At 41.0% G+C, this 22,651-nt stretch overlaps 1 protein-coding gene across 7 annotated transcripts in view; it reads left to right on the top strand.

The window, feature by feature from the left end:
* The window catches only part of card19 (caspase recruitment domain family, member 19), an 82,623-nt gene extending 66,622 nt beyond the window's left edge, over nt 1–16,001 (top strand). For 4 of the 7 annotated variants that reach the window (XM_072582275.1, XM_072582273.1, XM_072582272.1 and 1 more), the window contains exons 8-9: nt 14,926–14,965; nt 15,806–15,998. In XM_072582275.1, coding sequence (XP_072438376.1) covers nt 14,926–14,965; nt 15,806–15,898 — 133 coding nt within the window. In that variant the 3' untranslated portion in view covers nt 15,899–15,998. Of the gene's footprint in view, nt 1–1,994; nt 5,977–14,925; nt 14,966–15,805 lie in introns of those variants that run through there. The other 3 variants (XM_072582270.1, XM_072582276.1, XM_072582271.1) reach the window with 3 other exon arrangements.
* The last annotated feature ends 6,650 nt before the right edge of the window (nt 16,002–22,651 follow it).

Here is a 22,651-nt window from a genome sequence, read left to right as displayed (position 1 = left end):
TTTCCTGCACTCTGTCCGTGATGTCTTTCACCCTGGCACCAGGAAGGCAACACACTATCCTTAAATCCCGTCACATCCCATCAAGGATCATTTCACATCCCATCCTTAAATCATAATTTGTTCTCAAATAAAACAACCTAATTTTAAGTGATGACAGGGTTAGAAATATTTCCTTTGTGGTACCAGCAATTTCATGTAGGTACTACACAGGTAAGAATTTGTTTGGAAAATCAAGAGTTTTAACTTGACTAACATCCTAATCAAGGATATGGTTACACTACAGTCTCACTCTGAGTGTAAGGCAAAAGAATCTTTGATTCCTGGCCTTTGTGATTTCAGGGAATTTATGTTGTACCACTGATCATTTTGAGAAAGGGAGCTATGCTGTTAGTAAACACTTCACCAGACTCTGATTTCTCTTGGAACACAGTTCTTGACTTGAATGAGAGTTACATATCAGGAAGCAGAAAAAATAAACCTAAAGCTTGTGTTTGCTATCCTGTGCATAATTATTTCTTACTATATGTGGTTTAACATGTTTAATGTTGAAATTGGTTCCTTCTTGACATAACTTCTTTGTGATTTATTGTGTTATAAGGCCTTGGAAATAGGATGCTGTCTTTAAAAATTGCTGCCTCTGAGGTAGAAGAAAATCCCATTGACTCATCATTAAACGTTAAGATTGGTGAAACAAAGTGGATCACAGAGCATCAATAAGGCAGTAAATTTATTATGAAAACAAGAGCACTGTGAAATAGAAGGGTCATGCTTAATAATGAATAATGGCGAATATAGGAATGGAACAAGGCAGGAATTGAGCAGAGTTGCAAGGTTGGATACCTGTCCAGCAACATGAATAACAGAATCTGGAAAGAAATCCAGCAGCATTGGAAAATTAATTTCACTAGCATTAAGCAAGACATGACACACCAGTCATGAACCTGTCAGTTTAACATATTCAGTGCTATCTATCTTGCTCTGCGCTCCCAAGTGTCTTTTTCAGCAGCATTCCACCATAACACAAGTGCTGTTGCAGTAACATAGATACAAATCTCTAGAGTTCCTTACGTTTCATCTCGGCCTATGCCAACTGACATGTTTGCAACAGAAAGACTTTAATACAACTCCTCTGCTTATGTTGACTTCTCAAGCTTGAAGGATGCATTATGATCAAATAGTTCCTGGCTGATTGCGATATCAAAGAGCTTTCTCTGTTCCTGGTGCATATTCACTCCAGACTAGCTGCATCCTTCTTTCTCCTGTTCTGTCTCTTTTTCTTTTTTTCATTTTCTTTATCTTCTGACATTGTGGGGAAGCCAGAGTGATGTGGGCTAGTTGTCAGCTGCACTGATGGCGTTGCCCAGAGTGAGGACTCTTTGCTGCAGTGGCCTGGAGCGTGGACCTAGCGGGTCTTTGTCTGCAATGGTGTCAGTGCCTAGAGCAGGGAGTCTTGGTGGGGGGTTGTTGTGGTGGAGGCAGTGCCTGGAATAGAGATTCATGCCTGTACCCAGAGCAGGGATTTCTTGGCACCCAGGAGCTGTGTTTGAAAACCCCTTGCACAGAAGATGAACTCTATTTATGTAATTTCTTTTTATTCTTTTTGTAACTCAAAATGGCACTACATTGTGGCGACAAAACACTTTTCACTCTCTTTCCAGATATATGTAACAATAGACAACTCTATATCATTGCTTGTACTGTGCAATGATGAAAAATCAAATTGCCATCTGGAGTCTCATATATATAATCTTCAGTTAGTTGGCAGTTAATGGTGGGACAAGGAAGAGCAAGGAACTGTGAGCCACTTCCTCATGGAGCAAGCTGCCTTTATTGGTTCTAATTAGTTAGTTGCAGAACAACATTGTTAGTGTGCAGGTAATTTACTTTAATTCTCAGCTCAGGAATTGTGGCATAGGTTTTAACTACTGAAAGAGGAAATCAACTTTCCCTCATTACTCTTGACGAGGCTGTGTTTTTTTTTAATTCATTCACAGGATGAGGGTGTTGCACTTATTGCCCATCCCTAATTGCCCAGAGGGCAGTTATGAGTCAATTACATTGATGTGGATCTGGAGTCACATGTAGGCCAGACCGGGTAAAGATGACAGATTTCTTCCTGAAAAGGACATTCGTGAATTGACAATGGATTCACAGTCGTCATCAGACTCTTACTTCCAGATTTTACTGAGTTCAACTTTCACCATCTGAGTTCAACTTAGACAGTACAGCCGCCAAGTTGATGGCCCAGTGCAATTTGGTAGCTCTGAGCAACACAACTTCTGATGGTCTGGGGCCAGCCTGGCAAGGAAAAAATATGTTTGACAGAATCTCAGAGCTACAGCCAGATGTACAACTAGGTTTATAGTCACACTGTGGGTCTTAGCAAAACATTATACCATTTGGAGTTCGATTAGATTCCCTGCAGTATGGAAACAGGCCCTTTGGTCCAACAAGTCCATACTGACCCTCCGAAGAGTAGCCTTCTCAGACTCATTCCCCTATCCTACATTTACCCCTGACTAATGCACCTAGCACTATGAGCAATTTAGCATGGCCAATTCACCTGACCTGCACATCTTTGGATTGTGCAAGGAAACTGGAGCACCTGGAGAAAACTCATGCGGACACGGGGAGAATGTGCAAATTCCGCACAGTCGCCCAAGGTGGGGATCGAACCTGGGCCCCTGGTGCTGCGAGGGCAGTTCTAACCATGCTGCCCCAGTGGTTTCATAAATCACTAAGTTATAACATTAATTGGTAGGACTATAAAAAGTGCATACAAAATGTTCTGATTCATTGTTATCAAAATTGAATACAAAAGCAGAAAGGTAATGTTAAAGTGATTTCATTGGATTATACCTGAAGAGTTGTGTGGAATTCAGCTCTCTATATCACAGAAAAGATTTTGAAGCAATGGAAAAATAAAAAAAAAGATATTTGAGGAAGTTGCTAGAATTAAGGGAATGCAACTGAAAGGTTTGAGCAGACTGGGGCTCTTTTCTTTGGAAGAGAGAAGCCCTGATAGTGACCTTTCAAGTTATTGAAAGGATTCAATAGGATGAGTGTAGTGGAAAAGTTCCACTTGTGGCAGAATCCAGAATATGAGATCATGAACATAAGATAGCCACTGGCAAATAATAAAAGGATTCTTTGCACAGTGTTTGCTGATAATGTGGAATGGTTGAAACAAGTAGCTTGGCATTTAAGTAGCGGCTTGATGCATGACTTGGGGAGAAGGAAATAGAAGGACCAGGGGAAAAGCTATGAACAGATAATTGGAAGGGAGGACAGTCATGTGTCGGTTAAGGATCAGCATGGACCCCAGTTGGGCCGAATAGCCTGTTTGAGTGCTGAGACTCTTTGGGCTGCATTTTCAAATACCGTCAGGATAGGAACGGATATGTCTTCTGCGCTGCCTTTAAAGCCTTGACAATGTTGTGAAAGTACGGTGTTCGGAATTGATCACAAACTTCCAGCTGAGGCTGAACTATTGTGGATGTTGTTATCATTTCATATCATACTAATGATCTTACAGTGTTGGAAATTTGCAGCTGGTACATTTGTGTAGAAATAACTTAGTCCACGCACTAAACAGTTCAAGAGGGCCATATGAGGGTAAACTGAATTACTATCTGATACCTAATAGTAAGACAAATTAGTTACTCTGGTGGTTTCTTCACAGATGGAAGGAGACCTTTTTAAAAAAAAATTATACAATGAGGGCCTCACTGACAGGGTCAGTATTTATTGCCTATCTCTAACTGTCTTTTAGAAGATGATCCTGAATTGCTGCAGTACTTGTGGAGTGGGTACTCCACTGTGCTATTAAGAAAGGAGTTCCAGGATTTTGACCCAGCAACAGCGGAGGTACAGTGATAATAGTTTTAAGTCAGGATGCTTTGTCTAGCATGCAAGAGAATTTGTAGAATTTCCCATACACCTGTTGCCCTTGTCTTTCTAGATGGTAGAGGTTGCAGGTTCGGTAAGTGTTGTCAAAGGAGCCCTGGTGAGGTGCTGCAGTACATCACATGGATGATGTGTATTACTGCCTCTGTGCGTCAGTAGTGGAGGGAGTGAATGTTTAAGGTGGTGAATGGGGTACCATTCAAGCAGACTGCTTTATCCTGAATTGTATCAAACTTCTTGATTGTTGTTGGAGCTGCACTCGTGCAAACAATTGGGAGTCTTCCATCACTTTCCTGACTTGTGCCTTGGAGATGGCAGACAGGCTTTGATGAATCAGGATTTGAGCTGGTATTAATAGAAGCCTAAAAATAATTTGTTTCCATGCTCTTCCAAAAGTGCCACAATGCAGCACATGGAGAATAAACTAGAAAGGAAATATACATTGTTTTGTGTGGACTTTCTAGTCATAATTATCCATTAGCATTACATTTTCGATCATTAGAAATGTCCCACTATATTTTCCCTTTATAAGCCACAACTTTGGATTTTGCTGCTACTTAATTGCATTAGGTTACAATCATACTCTGTAGTATTTAGCAGTTGATTCATGATATTTTGCAGTGCTATTATAGGTATTAGGTGTATAATGACTTGTTTGTAATTTCTAATGCTTTTCATTCCAAAGATGCAAAGAGCCAAAAGCACGCACATTCTAAAACTGTTACTGATTTGTCATTTTGATGGTTAGATGCAAGTTGCATTTCCAACTTGAGAGTTTTAATTTTTGTGAAAGGATCACAGTTGTGATGGATTTCATTCATTTCAAATTTGTGACTAGAATTGTGAAACACGTTTCTTCAAAAACTATATTAATGGAGAGAATTTAGCTGTAACATTTTTAAAACTCATTTTTGTATGAGCATTTCTAACAACGCCAGTATTTGTCAGTCTATGATTGCTGTTTAGAAGATGGTGGTAAGCCTCTTTCTCTCTACGCACACTCTCTTGCTGGTTTGCAGAATTAAATGAAAAATACGATCCGATTATTCTGTGCTGTTTTGTTGTAAATTAATCTGCCTTCAATAAACTTTAAGCTTTTTTTTAACATTATCTTTATGCATCTGAAAGCCAGTTGTATGCATTATGAAGAAGAATCATTTGATGTTAGTTACAAAATTTAGCAATTGAAACTTGTGTAATGCTTCCATATTTCTCATAATATTTATCACAAAGAACTGTAAAACTGAAATGCAGGGGTTTTTTTTGGTCCTTTGTGTATTTAACTATATAACACATCAAAACAGATCACATTTCTGTAATTCCAAATAGACAATCACTTTTTTAACTGGTAGTCATTGACCCTATAGCATAGCATCAAAAGTTGATGTTTTAGCACTGTATCTATCCATCTATTCTTCGGCATGTAAATAATTTAGAAACTGTGTGATGGAAATGAACACTAAAACACTCAACTAAATGCTGCAGTTGTCCATTCATTATTTATTTGTATCTTTCTTGTTGCTTTTCCTTTGAACACTTGGTCAATATTTTCCCTGTCCTATGCCAATGTTATTTGTGCCACATGTTACATGGTGCATGGTCTAGCACAGGGATTCCCAAATTGGTGGATAGGATGCCAAGTGGGGTCACGAGCTGAGATTTTGGGTCCTAGGCTCTGAGGCAAGAATTGCCACCATGGTACTCTGATCAAGCTCTCACTCCCCCCCCTCCTCTGCTCTCCCAGTTCCCACTGAGAGATTGAGACAAGTTTCAAGCCTTGTCATGGGGTCACAATGGGTCAACGTTTGGTAGACGCTGGTCTAGGATAACCTGGAAAAGATGAAATGAAATTCAAGGTTTGAGCATCCAGATTTGCACTGCTTTAGTTTATTTCTGCTTGTCATATTCTTGACCAAATATTGCTGATACCTTCTGCTGAATTGAATGACCTGCACCTCTTTCAATGTGGTAATTGCTGGTATGCTTTTGAGTTGGTTTATTCATTTGTTTTGTATTATTTTCTTTGTGTACTCATGTATATCATATTGAATGGGTTGAAATGTAACAATAAAAAGCCTTTTTAAAAGAAAGATAAATGGTTTCACGTGTATTGATTCTCCTTTTAGCTTTCTTTGCTCCAAAGAAAACATTTCTAATGTATTCAGTCTATCCCTGTGACATTTCTCATCTCTGGAACTACTTTTGTAAACATCTTCTAAACTCTCTGTTATGTGTTCATTTCTTTCATATAATGTGGTGCCCAGAACCGCATACATTACACCCCCAGCTGAGGTCTAAAAGGTGTCCTGTACAACTTCTTTGCTGTTGCATTCTGCAGTCTTATCAATAAAACCCAGGATGTTGTCTTTCCACCCTTTCTGCCACCTTCATGATCCATGCACTTATATACCCAGGTTTCTCTGTTCTTGCATTCTGTTAAGAATTGTATCCCTTATTTTGTATTGTCAATGTTTGCCCTGTCAAAATGCATTACCTCACATTTCTTTATATTGAACTTCATCTGTGTGCTATCTGCCCACTCCACCAAGTTGTCAATTACCTTTTCTAAGTTCTACACTGTCTTCCTCCGAGTTTACATGGTTTATGCCCTTCTCTGGTTTGTATTTCTTATGCACTTCAGTTTTACCTTAATCCCATATTTTTGTTCCAATCGTTTCTTTTGCTTGTTGGAAAATGTAGTGGTCTGTACTTACTATTTGCTCAAGTGTTTAGCGTTCTTGATGATGTCACTGTTATTGGATGCCTGGAGACCCCAAATTGGCATCAATTTCATACTGACATGGACAGTAGAGAAAATTGTGACACCAATCCTGTAAATCATCATGAAAAGCTTTTTAATGAGGTTATCCAACAATTAAATTAAGCTAATTTTTCTAAACCAGTAGAAGCTTACAGCTTCAAGGATATTGGCCACTTTTTTGCCTCCCCTAAGTTAATGCTGACAGTAAAAAATAATTTCATCGTTCCATCCTGTTAGATGTTTCTCTCGATATTGAGTTAGATATTTTATAAAGAACTTCTCAGAAGTGTCCCTTCAAGGCATTTTAGGAAGAATTTGAAATGGAAACAATATAGCGGTGTTGGTAGTTAAACTTCCCATTTTGAACAATGATGATGATGATGAATGCTCCCAGATATGGTAATATGAATCTCTGTGCCTCCAAAGAGGATCCTGAAAGCATTGACTGGAATGTATATGGTGTATCAGTTCTAATAGTTGGCTCTTATAACTCAAATCTTTTTTCTAATAGTCAATGCATTGTTTTCTTCTACAAGAATCTCTCTGAAGGTTGTAACTTATGCACAGGTGAACAACTTTCAGTAAACAATAATTCAGTTTAGGAAGTGACAATTAGACCTATTCAGAAATAAATGTACAGGCACAAAGCTTAAATAATAGTAAGTTGGTATATCACTGTTTCACTTAACTCTCAAAATATGTTATAGCAAGAAAATAGTTTGAAATTATTAACAGTTCCCTGAAGTATTATTTTTAGTTTTTCAGAATCCATAATGCAAAACTTGTGAAATTAAATATTTGCTGTATTGTATAGCCTTAGCTGCTGTTTTACCTGACAAAGCAGAGATCTGATGAATGAGTCTTGATGCTGGACAAAGATTTGACCCTTATGTGCTTTAAAGTCTGACTGAGATATAGAGACTAAAACAATAACCTTCACAGACATGAATATCTCCCAAGCAAAGGTATGTCTGTAGCATGAAAACTGCCTGAGAAATTAGCTCATTTCAGCAATTCAGCAGGAGAGGGTGAAGCAGGTGAATTTAGTAGCCAAGCGTAAGGAGGGGAAAATTGGCCAGGCTTCCATCCCTCTCCTGATTATTATCACATGATGACTCATCTTTGGCAAAGGGTCAACTGACACTCAGAGCCTGCTGAGCTGTACTTAAGTAAGGAATCAATACGATTGAAAAAAAGGAAATTTGCTGATCAAGGAAAAGAAAGTAAGTATGTAAAATGAGCAGCAGATCTGGTCAACAGAAACTTTTCAGATGTTCATTTATTATGTATGTAACCTCAAATTGCAACATTTGCTTATCTAGAATCTTACAGCTGATTGATAAACATTTGCTGTCCTGGGATAACCATTCAATGACTGCATACAAAATGTTTCATTTATCTGTGTTAGCATCTGTCACTTTTGATAAACCCAAAGCACTTGAAGTGGGGAGTGAGGGACAAGAAACATTTGAAAGGACAAATATGTTAGTTCCATATTCAATAATTCTATGAATTCCATATTAAATGTTAACTAAATGAGTAAATTTTGTGTCTTAGGAAGGAACTGATACACTGGCTACAGAGACAGACTGACCTTGGACTTGGAAAATCTTGGTGTGGAAAAGCATTAGTAGCATTTTCAGCCAAACTGTTCAACTTAGAAAATGTCAATGACAATGTAGCCTTCGTGACAGAAATCTTGAGAGACTGTCAAGAGATAATACTTTCTTCAAAATGTAAACAGTAATTACATTAATAATTTAAATTAAAACAAATCAATTATTTTGCTTGTGTTTTTATGTGTTAAAGAGGAAATGCGAAGTCATGTTAGAGTCTTTCAAGGATTTCATCATTATTTTTATCTTGTTTGCTTTGCTCTATTGCTCCAACTATGTAAAACTTTCTTTTTGAAAGAATTCCACTCAACTCTCTAGATTTAGAGGACGGCAGAATAGGACTCCTGTGCTGGAGTTCACCTGCTCTGACTGCTTTTCTTTTTCTTTTCTTCACCTCTCTTGTCTTTTGTTTACTTACTTACCTAGTCCTGAGCTTGGACGCGGTGGCAGTGGCGAGAACCCAGTGTGTGTGGACCTTGAGCAGTCTCGAGCTGGGCCCGGGGTGTGGGGCCTCAGGCAGTTCTACAATGGACCACGAGTGGGCTCAGTATGGAAGAGAATGAGCCCAGCACGAACCTCGTGTGAGCCCCTACTTACCTTTCTAGAGCAAGCACAGGACCTGGAATCGGCAGCTGCTACGTTGGCAGAGTCGAGGTTGGCCCAGCAGCAAAAGATGGCGCCCGGGATCAACCATTTTGTTGTTGGCACTGGCAGCAGTTGAAGGGCATCACAGCAACATCGATGATGTGGGCCCAGGGACGAGAGACATGATTGATGTTGGTCGGTCCGGCGAGACTGCAGCGAGGCAGTGGCAGAGGAGTATCGGCCCAGCGGCAAAGATGGCATCTGAGGATCGGCAATTTCTATGTTGTTTGGGTCTGGTCTAGTTGGCGGCGAAGCAGCAGAGGGATGGCGGCACAGGTATCATTGATGTGATTTGTTGGCTCAGGATTGATGGACTCTTGACCAACTATAATTTTCTTTTTCCTTATTCTTAAATCATTCAAAATAGCACTGTATCATGGGTGACAAATGAAAGTTTTTCACTGTAAAATGCAGGTGACAATAAAATCAAAATCAAATTTAGGCAGAAAACAAATCACATAATTGAATAATTTCAGACCTAATGAGATATATTTTAACTAAATATGTTAGGACTAAGAATCTCCAGTTATTCAAAGCTAAAACTAGGTAAGATATTGAAAGGTGGTTGTTTTCCCAGAGAATATGGGCTATCTAAAGCAGACTGCTGATGTTTCTGGGAATGCTGATTGGTAGAATTTCCTCACATGAACTGAACCAGTTTCTGATTGAGGCTTCATATAAGAGGTAGGTGCGATATAACACTAATTATGGCCAACGTGGATGGATTCTCAGACAAGCAGGTAGCACATTTTATAACCCTTTAATTGGTCTGGGTTTTTAATTTTGTTTTACATTTTCCAGGAGATTATTTGTCTTTTGGGTGAAGCAGGGAGTATATATATGACATCACAGAAACACTAAATGAACCAGTTTATCATGTCCTATTTACCAGTGATCCTTGAGTCACAACAGTGCAAAAAGGTGGCATTTAATCTATTATATCTATGCCTGCTCTCTGTAGAACAATACATTAAGTCTTATTCCCTATCCTATTCCCTAACTGTGCAAGTTTATTTTTTCCAAGTGCCTATTCAATTTTATTTTGGAATTGTTATACATCTTCTACCACCCTCGTAGACACTGCATTCCCAGTCATGATCACTCACTGATTAAACATGTTCTTTCTCACATCCTCTACACATTAGAACCTAAAGCCTTAAATCAGTGACCTCTAGTGCCATTACCATCAGCCAAAAGGAATATCTTTTTCTACCTTATCTAAACGTGTCATAGTCTTGTAACCCATTATCAGTCTCCATTGACCTAATTTGCTCCAAGGAAACCAACACTAGCTTCTCCAATGTGACTTTGTAGCTAAATTGCTCAGACCTGGAAACAGTCTGAAAAATCTCCTCTGTACTCTTTCCAAGACCTTGACATCCTGGTGATGACCAGAACTGGGAATGATACACTAGTTATGACCACTAGCTTTATTTATTAACATTCAGCATAGTTTCCCTGCTTCAGTACTATCAATATAGTTAAATACTCTATTCTAATTTCCTTAAAATTCAATTTTTGAATATAAATAAATTTTACTTTTCAGCACTTTGACAGTTTTTTTTGGCAGTTCCTATCTATTAATTTATTTGCATAATCCATGTATGTGTATAATCTTTTAAGAAACTAACACAATCAAATGTTAAATGGGCCCTGAATTCAAAATGTGAAATTGCAGTATTATAAGTGTGCTGATATTGTAAATGTTGCACATCCATTGGAGAAAATCAAAGTAAAAGAAAGAGCTGCTGTGTATAATGTTTCATTAAATGCAATACTCTAAATCAATCTTTGAATCATAAAAAGCTCCCCTGTGCTTATTACTCCTAACCTTGACCTGGTAACATTTTAAAAACGTAATTATTTAAGGTTTGACAGTACTGGCACAGGAACAATTCATTTCCTACTTGAGCCTTGGTATAAATCATGGGCTCAAAAGGGATTTATGTGTTGTTACACTGCAACAACAGAATTACAACATTGACTACTGGTATGGTAATTACAATACTGTTGCTTTATCCTGCATTCAACTTAGTGTAATGTGTTTTGAGTGTTCTTGTAATTTAAGTGCCAATATATAATTGAGGTAGTTGCAATCAATGTTTTAAATGGAGAAAGTGTGTTTTGAGTTCCATGCTATCACCTTTGTTACCTCAGTCTGCCAGTTTTAATGTAAGGTTACTCACAGCTGAAACAAAGATGGGGAGGATTCCACTGATAGTTGTCAGTTCCAGCTATTGATTTTAGTAGTACAACCAGCATTTCTTCTAACATTTCTTTTTGCTGCGTGGACCTCAGATGTATCTGCACTCCGATTGCCATGCACAAAAGCTCAAGAATTACTTGATGACTCCACGGTTTGGAGGGAATGTTGTTTATGACCAAGGCGCTGGAGGACTGTATCATTGCTCTCGTCCCAGTACTCAGTGGATCACAACAGAAAATTAGAAATACTTCTGGTGACCAAGACAACCAATTAAATATTTATATCATCTTTTAAATAATCTATTCATCAAGTTTCATAAGAAACACAATTATTATCAATACAAAACTTCTGCCTTCAGGTCCTAGGCACTCCTACTAGTGAAACAAGTGGAAATGTCTTCTCCATATCCATTCGATCCAGGTCTCTCGGTATTTGGAAAGTTTCAATCAGATGCCCTGGACCCTCGTGCACCCCAATCTTTCTAAACTCTGTCAATCACAGACCCAGAGTCCTCAACTGCTCCTCACCTGACAAGTCCTTCATCTTTGGAATCATCCTTGTAACCTCCTCTTGTCTCCCTCCAAGGTCAGCACATCCTTCCTTAGATGCAGGTCCCAAAACTGCTCACAATATTCCAAGTGCAATCTGATCAGAGCCTTATACACCCTCAGTAGTGCATCTCTGCCCTTATAGTCTAGCCCCATTGAAATGAAAGCTGATGTTGCATTTGCCTTCCTAACTGCCAACTGAACTTGCATATTAATCTTAACAGAGTCCTAAACTAGAACTTCCTTTGTGCTTTAAATTTCTAAACCTTTCCCTAATTTAGAAATTAGTCTATGACTCTATTCCTCCTGCCAAAGTGCTTAAACTCACACTTTCTAACATTCCATTGTTATGGAACAGCCTAAGCCTCCTCAAAACATGCTAAGGAGATAGTCTAACTTTTTCTTATTTTCAAGGTGTCAGGCATTGCATTCTAGATGCAATTTGATTGGTCAAACTATCAGCCTTGAAGCAAAACACACTTTATTCATAAAATACATACAAAATTTAAAAAATTGACTTAACTGTAACTCTATCAAAATTATTAACAAAATAATAAACAACTCATTAACTGTTCCAGTAATAGTAACACCTCATTATTACACCCTTGACAAAGGCAAATTCGGTAAAATAGATTGTCCCACCTGCAATACTAGCATCAGGAAGAGAGAGGAATAAGAGCTTCCACATCCAGCTTCAAGATGTCAGCAACTGTTGAAAACTAAACTAAAAGTCCTGGTTCTTTGAAAATTTGACCCGGCCCACTCAGGCTGCTTCTATTTTGCCAACTTTTAAGAAAAAAAACCCAAGACCTTAAACCTGTTTATTGGCTTGAAGCAGACCACTGTCCACCTCTGCCTCACCCGCTCTTCATTTTAAAAAAAAAGCCAAGACAAAATACACCGCTTAGTGACATTGTATAATCACAGTATTCCACCTGCCATTTCTTTGTTTACTTTCCTAGCCTGTCTACGTCTTTCTACAGTTTGTCAGCTTCCTCAACACTATCTTTGTCATATTCAAACTTAGGAACAATGCCCTCAGTTCCTTCGTCCAGATTGTGTTAATGTATAACATGAATAGTTATGGTCCATCGCTGACCCCTGCAGAATTCCACAAGACTGGTTACCATCCTGAACAAGACCCTCTTTCTCCCATTCTCTGCCTTCTATTCATGTCAGTAGTTTGGCCTTAACACCAGAGGCTCTTACCTTATCCAACAGCCTCCTGAGCAGCACCGCACCCACCCACCCCCCCAATCAAAGGCCTTCTGGAAATCCAAATAGATCACATCTGCCACCTCTCTTGTTTAACTGGCTTGTTACTTTCTCAAAAAAATTCTAATTGAATTGTCAGGCATGACCTCTCCCGATGAAGCCATGTTAACTCAGCCCTATTTTACAACGCAATCCTGAAGTACTCTGCAATATCATTGTTTTTAAAGGACTATAAAGTCTTACCAATGTCAAGGTCAGGCTAACTAGCCTATTGTTTCCTATCTTCTGCCTAACTCCCTTTCTTAAACAGAGGTGATCAACAAAAAACATGTTTTGTCCTTTAGGACCCTCCCTGACTCCAGTGATTGCTGAAAGATCACCACAATGCCTCTACAATCTCCGCAGCTATCTTTTTCAGAGCTCTGGAGTGTGGTACATCTGAGTCCAGGGACCTATCCACCTTCAGACCTTTCAGCTTCTTCAGCATCTTCTCCTTAGTGATGGCCGCTATGCTCACCTCTGCACTTTGACTCCCTTGAAGTTGCTAGTGTCTTCCACTGTGAAAACTGATGCAAAGTACCTATTCAGTTTCTCTGTCATTTTTGTTCCCCATTACTTCTGCCCCAATGTCATTTTCCACCAGTCCAATATCCACGCTTGCCTCTCTCTTACCATTTACGTATCTTAAAAGAAGACTGACAGAGGTTTTTTTACGTTACTAGCTAGCTTATCCCCTTGTATTTCATCTTGTCTTCCTTACGATTGTTTAAGTGTCCTCACCTGGTTTTTAAAGGCTGCCCCCCCTATCCCCTGGCTTCCCACTAATCTTCATCACACTGTATGCATTTTCTTTTGCGTTTTATGCTCCCCTAACTTCCCTTAACAGCAAACGATTGCCTTGTCCTCCCTTTAGTATGTTTTTTCTTCCTTGGGATGAAGTTCTGCTGTGCCTCCCGAATTACGCCCAGAAACTCGTGCCATTGCATCTCCACTGTCTTCTTCGCAATCCCCTTCCAATCAATGCTGGCCAGCTCCTTTCTTATGTCTTTGCAGTTACCTTTACTTATTGTAAGGCCATTACATCAGATTCCAGCTTCCTCTCAAACTGCAGGTGAAATCTGTAATACTGATGTCACCAACCCCTATGGGGTTCCTTCATCAAGTCTGCCTCATTACACCACAAACTCCAGAACTATCTACAAGCTGCACCAAAAAAACATATTGTAGACATGCCACAAATTCCTTTCCGTTTGAATTTTCCAATGTACCTGCATATTAAAGTCCGCCATGACTATGAAATAGTGCCTTTCTTACATGGCAATTCTTGTCTCTTGACTTTTTTCCTTTGCAGTTCCTCAACTCTACCCACACAGATTTTGTGCCTACATCACTGCTTGCTTTTATTTAATTTCATTTCTTGGCAACCCCACCCCCTCTTGTCCATCTGCCTGTCCTCCTGATACGATGCATATTCTTGGGATATTTAGTTCCCAGCACTAATGTCCTTGCAGCCACATTTCTGTGATACACATTCCCATCCATTATCTGGTTCTTCACAGACTTTTCTCCAACTAGGTTAGACAAAACAAGAACCTCCCACAGCTGTCTCTTTCAACCAACTCCAGCAGGGTCCACTACAAAAACAAGCAGTTATCACTAGTCATGTGATTTCTAGAAAGTTTTGTTTAAAACACATCTCCAATGTCAACAGTGAACTCTTAATTACATCTTTCAAAGGAACCACTATAGTATTTCCACAAAACTTGAAATCAATTCCATTTTCCATATTCATCAAAAGCCATCCAAACAAATATTTAATATAAAGTGTCTTTGTTACAATAGTTGGCATAATTTGAAGATGCATTTTAAGCTTCAGTTTTTGTTTGGTCCAGGAGAAAATGAAATGGGAGATTCCAGCAAGCCCTACAGTGCTATGACAGATTTGGAGCGAGGCTTGGATAAATACTGTGGTTTTAACAAAGCATCTGGCTCGGTTGCCTTTCTGAACCGGTTTTCTTGATTTTGCAGGCTGCAGGAAATGGCAATGTCTAGTGGCAAGTTATTAATGGTAAGAATAAACTGAGTTTCCTGATTACAACAATTCTAGATGATATTAAGTAGCTTTCCTTCTCAACTGTCCTTCCATTTATTAAAAGAAAGGCAACTTGGTAGCAAGAATATTGAAAAGCAGGCATTTCAGATGAAGGAAGTTCTCCAATTTTTCCGAAAAAAATCGCTTTCAGTATGTTGACTTAATTGGGAATGGACGAAAATACCAGCATTCCTAGTTGCTCAAGGGGTTAATTTTGGGCTTCCTACCTGAAGAGTTATAGCCTGTTGCAGTAGTCTTTGGAGAGATGTAGTTTGCAGATAGCTTTATGGCCGTCCACTGCAGACTGGAATCACATAATCACAGAAAAGGGACAGGTTGCTTTCTCAAAGGATATTAGTGAACCAGTTGCGTTTGATGATAACATAATCATTACTTTACTTGCACCAAAGGTTTATTTGAGAAGTTTTACAATTAATGTCAAATTTTGAAACTGCCATTACGTGATTTTGGACTGCAGTTTTCTATGTGATTTGCAGACCAATGACTAGATCAGTAGCAATCAATGCACAAACATTTGTGCAGAGAAAAACATCACTGATTTATATTTGGAAATATTATAATATTCATTTGACTAACTGATCTGCAGCTGTTTATATATTATTCCTCCGAAGCAAAAATAATGATAAAAATTAATTAGCCATGGATCACTTTGATATGGCCTGAATGTATGAACGTTGTTAAGTAAATGCAAATTATTTCTTAATTTTTTCAGTCAATTCACAGAATCAAATATTACCATGTTATATGGCAATTCTAGGTATTTTCACTAATAAACCTGTGATTTTGTTATTGCAGATATCAAGAGCAGGGTGGCACTTGGGATACTACTGTACCAGTGCACCACAAGAGTCTTCTTATGCTGCAGTTCTTCCACAGTCTTGGAGCTGACCCCAATCCTGGAGGTGAGAGCCCCGCAGTAGGAAACTGTAATGGTTTGGATGGCTCAAAATATCACAACATGAACGTCGGCGATTGGGTCTCATGCAGTTTTAATACACAGTTTAGATGCTTTTATCTCCCGTTTGACCTCCTGAGCATTTTCAAAATTTACCTGGAGTTAATTTAAAATGTTGAGAAATCATTTAAGTACGTATATGACATGAATTCTAATAAATAAAATGTAACTTTCTGTGCAAAATGATTTTTGGGGGGAAAAAAAATTAAAAAACAGAATCCCTTGCAATTCCTCAGTTGGTGGCGCAAGAGAGAATTTTCTGCCGCTGGAAATTGCTTTAAATCTGAGCCGATGCTTGTGTTTTCCGGATGTCATTCCCCCCCCCCCCCCCGTCACACACAGACAGAGGATTGGTCTGTGGCTGCTGTCTGGACAGTCTGACTGCCAAGCGAAAAGCAGGAAGTAGCAGAAATTCATGAGAGGCTGTGAAATTACTGCAGGGTAAGATGTGTTTCATGTTTCTGTACATGGCAGCAAAAGGGCCGGCTCAGTACGATGTTTGTCAGGAAACTAGGCAACATATTTAAAACCGATAAAAGGTTAGATAGTGTATTTATGCTGCTAGTTTGATGCTTGTACTGTGTTAAATATGACTCGGATACTAGTTGTTGTGAGCATACGATCTGACTACCTTGAAACGGCCTCTTTCTCTGCGTTGTACCAAACCCTGAGTATTTAGGTAGAACGCCAGTAATTGGTGTCCTGAAAATATATCGTGTGTGATAACCGACACTTGAGAAAAACAGCACTGACACACATGGTACTGTATAGCATTACAATAGCAACACCCAGTCAGAGTATCTAAATGCAACAGCAATCCTGAATTCATAAGAAATAGGGGCTGGGCCATTGGGCGTATCAAACATGCTTCACCAGTTAATACGATAATGCAAATTTGATTACGATCTTAATGTCACTTTCTTACCCTTTCCCCAGAACAGTTAACTCCCTTATTGGTCAAAATAAAATCGAAATTATTCAGTCTTGAATACATTCAATGACCCACTCTGCGGATGAGAATACCAACCCCTAACCCTGATTCTGTTTGCGGCTAATTAGTGAATCCTCTTTCTATGCTAATGGGTCACCCCTAACAGAACATATTCTTATCTTCTATATATGTCTATTGAATGCCTCTTGGAAATTCAGATGCACTACATATACTGGAGTTCCACAGGGATCAGTACTGAGTCTCAATTATTTATGCAAAACAAAGAACTGGAGATCTGAAATAAAAACAGAAATTGCTGCTGAAACTCAGCAAGTCTGACAGCATTTGTGGCAAGAAAGCAGAATTAATGTTTTGAGTCTGGTGACTCTATCAAAACTGATAGCAGCTAGGAAAAAAATAGTATTGATGCTGAAGACAGGCTTGAGGGGAAGGGAGCAAATAAGTCGAGATAGAGCCCCGAAGTAGGAAACCATTACAGGGAAGCTGAATAGGTGATCATGAGAGTGGAGGGAAGCAGTGAATGAGTAGTCTGTGCTGAAAGCAAATTGTGTAATGTGACAATCAGCCTAAGAGTGGGTGACAATGGGTTGGCTGTGCTAAAGTCAGGACTGGGGGTGTATGGGTGATCTCAAGGATCTGTGGAGGGCCCTGATCAACATTTGCTTTCAAGTGGCCTCCCCTGCTCATTGAATCTCCTGCTTCACAACTCTGTCCTGCGCACTGCCTCCCAACCTGTCCACCTCCGCCCCACTCACCAACTCCCCACCTCCTTCTGTGACAATACTATGGTTTTAGGAGGTATATTCTGTCTCTTTTTTGTGTGTGAAGATAGTTTGAGACAGATGTGCAAAGCAGTGTGTTCAAAGTTAATAAAATAAACAGCTTGTGTTGCCTTAGGGTTTTTTAAAAGTTGGAACAATTAATGGGTGGAGTCAGGCTCCCACAGACCAGGGCTTTAGTTTAGCTTTTGGTAGTTGTTAGAGTTTTGCAACTACTATACATCTCTCCCTGCTACAGCAAAACACTTGTGTTTTCTCTGTCAGTCAGAATTTTCTCTGGATGTTTATTCCTCCTTGACTGGAGAAGCATTGCATGTGAGGCAATCTATTTTACTAAATTTGCTTTTGCCAAAGCTGTGTTTATGGGATGTTACTATATTGGAACGGTTGCTGTTCAATAATTAAATAATCTGTGATTCTATTAAGTTTTCCAATAGAGAAAAAGTTAGAGCAATTCTTTCTTTTGTTTTATTTTAACTGTAGTGTAAAAATAAAGCTGAGTAGCGCAAACAATTGAATTGCATCTGGAACACAGCACCTTATATTTGCCTTTAAGTGCAATAAAAGTTAGGGTCTAGGCCATCTCTTTGATACATCTGAAGGGAGTTTGGTCTAGGCCATAACATTTCCCACTCGCCATCTCTCCACCTACTCAATCCTTCCCACCTCTTCCCTACGCACTGCCTCCCCATCTCCCACACCTTGCCCCTACTCCATCCTCCTTCCATCTCACCTTCTTCATCCTCCTTCCATCTCACCTTCTTCATCCTCCTTCCATCTCACCTTCTCCATCCTCCCTCCATCTCCCCTATTCCATCCTCCCTCCATCTCCCCTATTCTATCCTCCCTCCATCTCCCCGACTCCATCCGCCTCCCCTCTCCCCGACTCCATCCGCCTCCCCTCTCCCCGACTCCATCCGCCTCCCCTCTCCCCGACTCCATCCGCCTCCCCTCTCCCCTCCCCTGCACCCTCCTCCCCATCTGCTTTGCCTCTCCCATCCCCTGCTCCCCCATCCACCTCGCCTCTTCCCTCCCCTGCTCCCCCATCCACCTCCCCTCTCCCCTCCCCTCTTCCCCCCATCCACCTCGCCTCTCCCCTCCCCTCTTCCCCCCATCCACCTCGCCTCTCCCCTCCCCTGCTCCCCCCATCCACCTCGCCTCTCCCCTCCCCTACTCTCCCCACCCATCCACCTCGCCTCTCCCCTCCCCGCTCCCTCCTCCCCATCTGCTTCGCCTCTCCCCTCCCCTGCTCCCCCCATTCACCTCGCCTGTCCCCTCCCTTACTCCCCCCACCCATCCACCTCGCCTCTCCCCTCGCCTCTCCCCTCCCCTGGTCCCCCCATTCACCTTGCCTGTCCCCTCCCTTACTCCCCCCACCCATCCACCTCACCTCTCCCCTCTCCTGCTCCCTCCTCCCCATCCGCTTCGCCTCTCCCCTCCCCTGCTTCCCCCATTCACCTCACCTCTCCCCTCCCCACTCCCGCCTCTCCCCTCCCCTGCTCCCCCATCCGCCTCTCCTCTCCCCTCCCCGCTCCCTCCTCCCCATCTGCTTCGCCTCTCCCCACCCCTGCTCCCCCATCCACCTCGCCTCTCCCCTCCCCTGCTCCCCCCATTCACCTCGCCTGTCCCCTCCCTTACTCCCCCCACCCATCCACCTCACCTCTCCCCTCTCCTGCTCCCTCCTCCCCATCCGCTTCGCCTCTCCCCTCCCCTGCTTCCCCCATTCACCTCACCTCTCCCCTCCCCACTCCCGCCTCTCCCCTCCCCTGCTCCCCCATCCGCCTCGCCTCTCCCCTCCCCACTCCCTCCTCCACATCCGCCTCACCTCTCCCGTCCCCTGCTCCCTTCTCCACATCCGCCTCACCTCTCCCGTCCCCTGCTCCCTTCTCCCCATCTCTGTAGGAATCAAACAGAAAGCAACAGCATATTTTCTTTTTAATTAATTTTAATTTTGAATCTGTTTCACTTACTGGTATAGGAATTTAGGCCTACCCAGTATCCTATGACTGTGATCCCTAGTCTGGACTCCCTCACCATCAGGCGCATCCTTCTTGTGTTTATCCTGTTTAGTCCCGGCAGAGTTTTATCGACTTCTGTGAGATCCCTCTCATAAACCCCTGTGAATATAATCTTAACCAATCCAGTCTCTCTTCATCCATTAGACTTGCCATCCCAGGAATAAGGAAAAAAAATGACTGCAGATGCTGGAAACCAGATTCTGGATTAGTGGTGCTGGAAAAGCAGCATCCGAGGAGCAGTAAAATCGATGTTTTGGGCAAAAGCCCTTCGTCAGGAATAAAGGCAGAGAGCCTGAAGGGTGGAGAGATAAGCTAGAGGAGGGTGGGGGTGGGGAGAAACTGGCATAGAGTACAATAAGTGAGTGGGGGAGGGGATGAAGGTGATAGGTCAAGGAGGAGCGTGGAGTGGATAGGTGGAAAAGAAGATAGGCAGGTAGGACAAGTCATGGGGACAGTGCTGAGCTGGAAGTTTGGAACTAGGGTGAGGTGGGGGAAGGGGAAATGAAGAAACTGTTGAAGTCTACATTGATGCCCTAAAATTGAAGTAAGGAATAAGTCTGGTAAAGCTTTGTTGCACTCTCTCCATAGCCAGAACATTGTTCCTTAGATAAGGAAACTGAAACTGCAAACAGTCCTCCAGGTATGGTCTCACCAAGAACCCTGTACAATTGCAGTAAGATGTCCCTGCTCCTGTAGTTGATTCCTCTTGCTATGAAAGCCAACATACCATTTGCTGCATTCACCATGTGCTGCACCTGCATACTTGTTTTCTTTTTCCTTCTTAAGATAGTCTGGTTCCGTTAACTATCCGCTAATCCAGAGGAATTGTTCCAGAGTCAACAGAATTAGAATTTTAATTTTACAGGGTATAATGCTTTAATGTAATTTTGTTTTGAGAAAGCTCATACAGACATTATTCACAATTTTAACATTGGTTGTAATGGAGGGATCTAATCACTTAATGTTGATGTTAGACTTTTCAGAACTGAAACATTATGCAAAATCTAAATGTCCTTGCCTTCTGAAGGAAATTCGAAAACTAAGCCTGTAATCTCTGTAGTGCAGGTATCTAAAAGGGTGATTTGATTGATTTTCTTTCAGTATTTTGAAAGGAGTTGTGGAGGGGATAGAACTTGATTTTGTGGGCTCAGCAGAAGTATTTCCACTGTTTTCCTGGACTGTTGTTTGAGCAGTCTCTGAAGGGCACTGTTTACACACAGCCCTATTGCACCTGAAATTGTCAATCAAATTGCTAATATTAGAATAAGGACAAAGAACAATACAGAACAAGGCCCCTCGGCCCTCCAAGCCTGCTCCATCACATTTTGCCTTTCTGTACTAAAACTATCTTCACTTACAGGATCCATATCCCTCTATTCTCTTTCTAATCATGGATTTGTCCAGGTAATTCTTGAATGCTGCTAATGTGTCTGCTTCTACCACCTCTGGCAACACATTCCAGGTACGCGCCACACATCTCTTTTAAACTTCCCCATCTCTTGCATCTTGAACCTGTGTCCCCTAGTAATTGACCACTCCACATTGGGAAAAAGCCTAATTCGTTCCACTCTATACATGCCGTTGACAATCTTACAAACTTCTATTAGATTGTCTCTCAACCTCCTGCATATCAGTGAAAACAAACCCAGTCAGCCAATCTTTCTTCATCGATAAATAGATCTCTACAGAGCGGAAAGAGTCCATTCAGTCGATCGGGTCTGCACCAACCCTCCAAAGTGCATCCTACCCAGGCCCACACTTTATTCCTGTAACCCTGCATTTCCCATTGACTAATTGACCTACCCTACACATCCCTGGACACTGGACAATTTACAATGACCAATCCACTAAATCTGCACATCTTTGAACTATAGGTAGAAATTGGAGCATCTGACAGAAACCCACACGGACATGGAGTACATGCAAGCTCCACACAGATAGTCACAAAAGGCAGGAATCCAGTCTGGGTGACTGGTATCAGAGGCAGAAGTGCTAATGAGTAAGCCACTGTGCCACCCTGTATTACTGGCAATGAACCCTGAATGACAAACTTAAACCAACCCTGTCTGTCCTAGGAAGGTAGGATGGTTGCTTGCCCATTTAATGGTCTACATTAGATGCCCTTCACAATCAGCTGAATATTCAGTGTGCACTCCTAATATTTGTTGTGGACTGCTCATTCTTCTTGGCTTGAACTGGGAAACCACAGATGAGTCACCCCAATTGTGTCAGAACTTGCTGGAAGAACTTTTTATATTACAGTGAGGGTGGAATAAAAATGAAAGTACAAATTTTAATATTTGTTGCATTCAAATGCTATGATAATGAGAGGAAGTGAGGAAATGTTTCTTGACATATAATTTAATATGTTTTTATAAACGGCTGCCAGATCTTAGCTGTGGAATATGTTTTACATATGATCTGACACTAATTAACAGAAAGTATCTTAACAAAATAGAGTCATTAAGTCAAAGAGAATACAGTACAGAAGAGATGTTTCAGTCCAACTCATTTGTGCTAACCAGATGTCTCAATATCATCTAGTCCCATTTGACATGCCTCTAAATCCTCTGATCTTACACCCATTCCAAAACCTTTTAATTGTATCTGCTTCCAACACTTCCTCTGGCAGATTGTTCCATACATGCAGCAATCTCTGCGTGAAAAAGTTAACCCTCTGGCCCTTTTTGAACAGGTTGTGAATGGAAAATATTTTATAATGGACCTCGTATAATCACATGACACTTAGAGTCATAGAGATGTATAGCACGGAAGCAGACCCTTCCGTTCAACTCATCCATGCCGACTACCCGGCCCATATCCCTCCAAACCCTTCCTATTCATATATCCATCCAAATGCCTCTTAAATATTGCAATTGTACTAGCCTCCACCACGCCCTCTGGCAGCTCATTCCATACACTTACCACCCTCTGTGT

The sequence above is a fragment of the Chiloscyllium punctatum genome, chromosome 12 (assembly GCF_047496795.1).
Source record: "Chiloscyllium punctatum isolate Juve2018m chromosome 12, sChiPun1.3, whole genome shotgun sequence".
In the NCBI taxonomy this organism is placed as follows: domain Eukaryota; kingdom Metazoa; phylum Chordata; class Chondrichthyes; order Orectolobiformes; family Hemiscylliidae; genus Chiloscyllium; species Chiloscyllium punctatum.
Note: the sequence above shows the minus strand (reverse complement) of the source record. Positions and strands in the feature narration are given on the sequence as shown.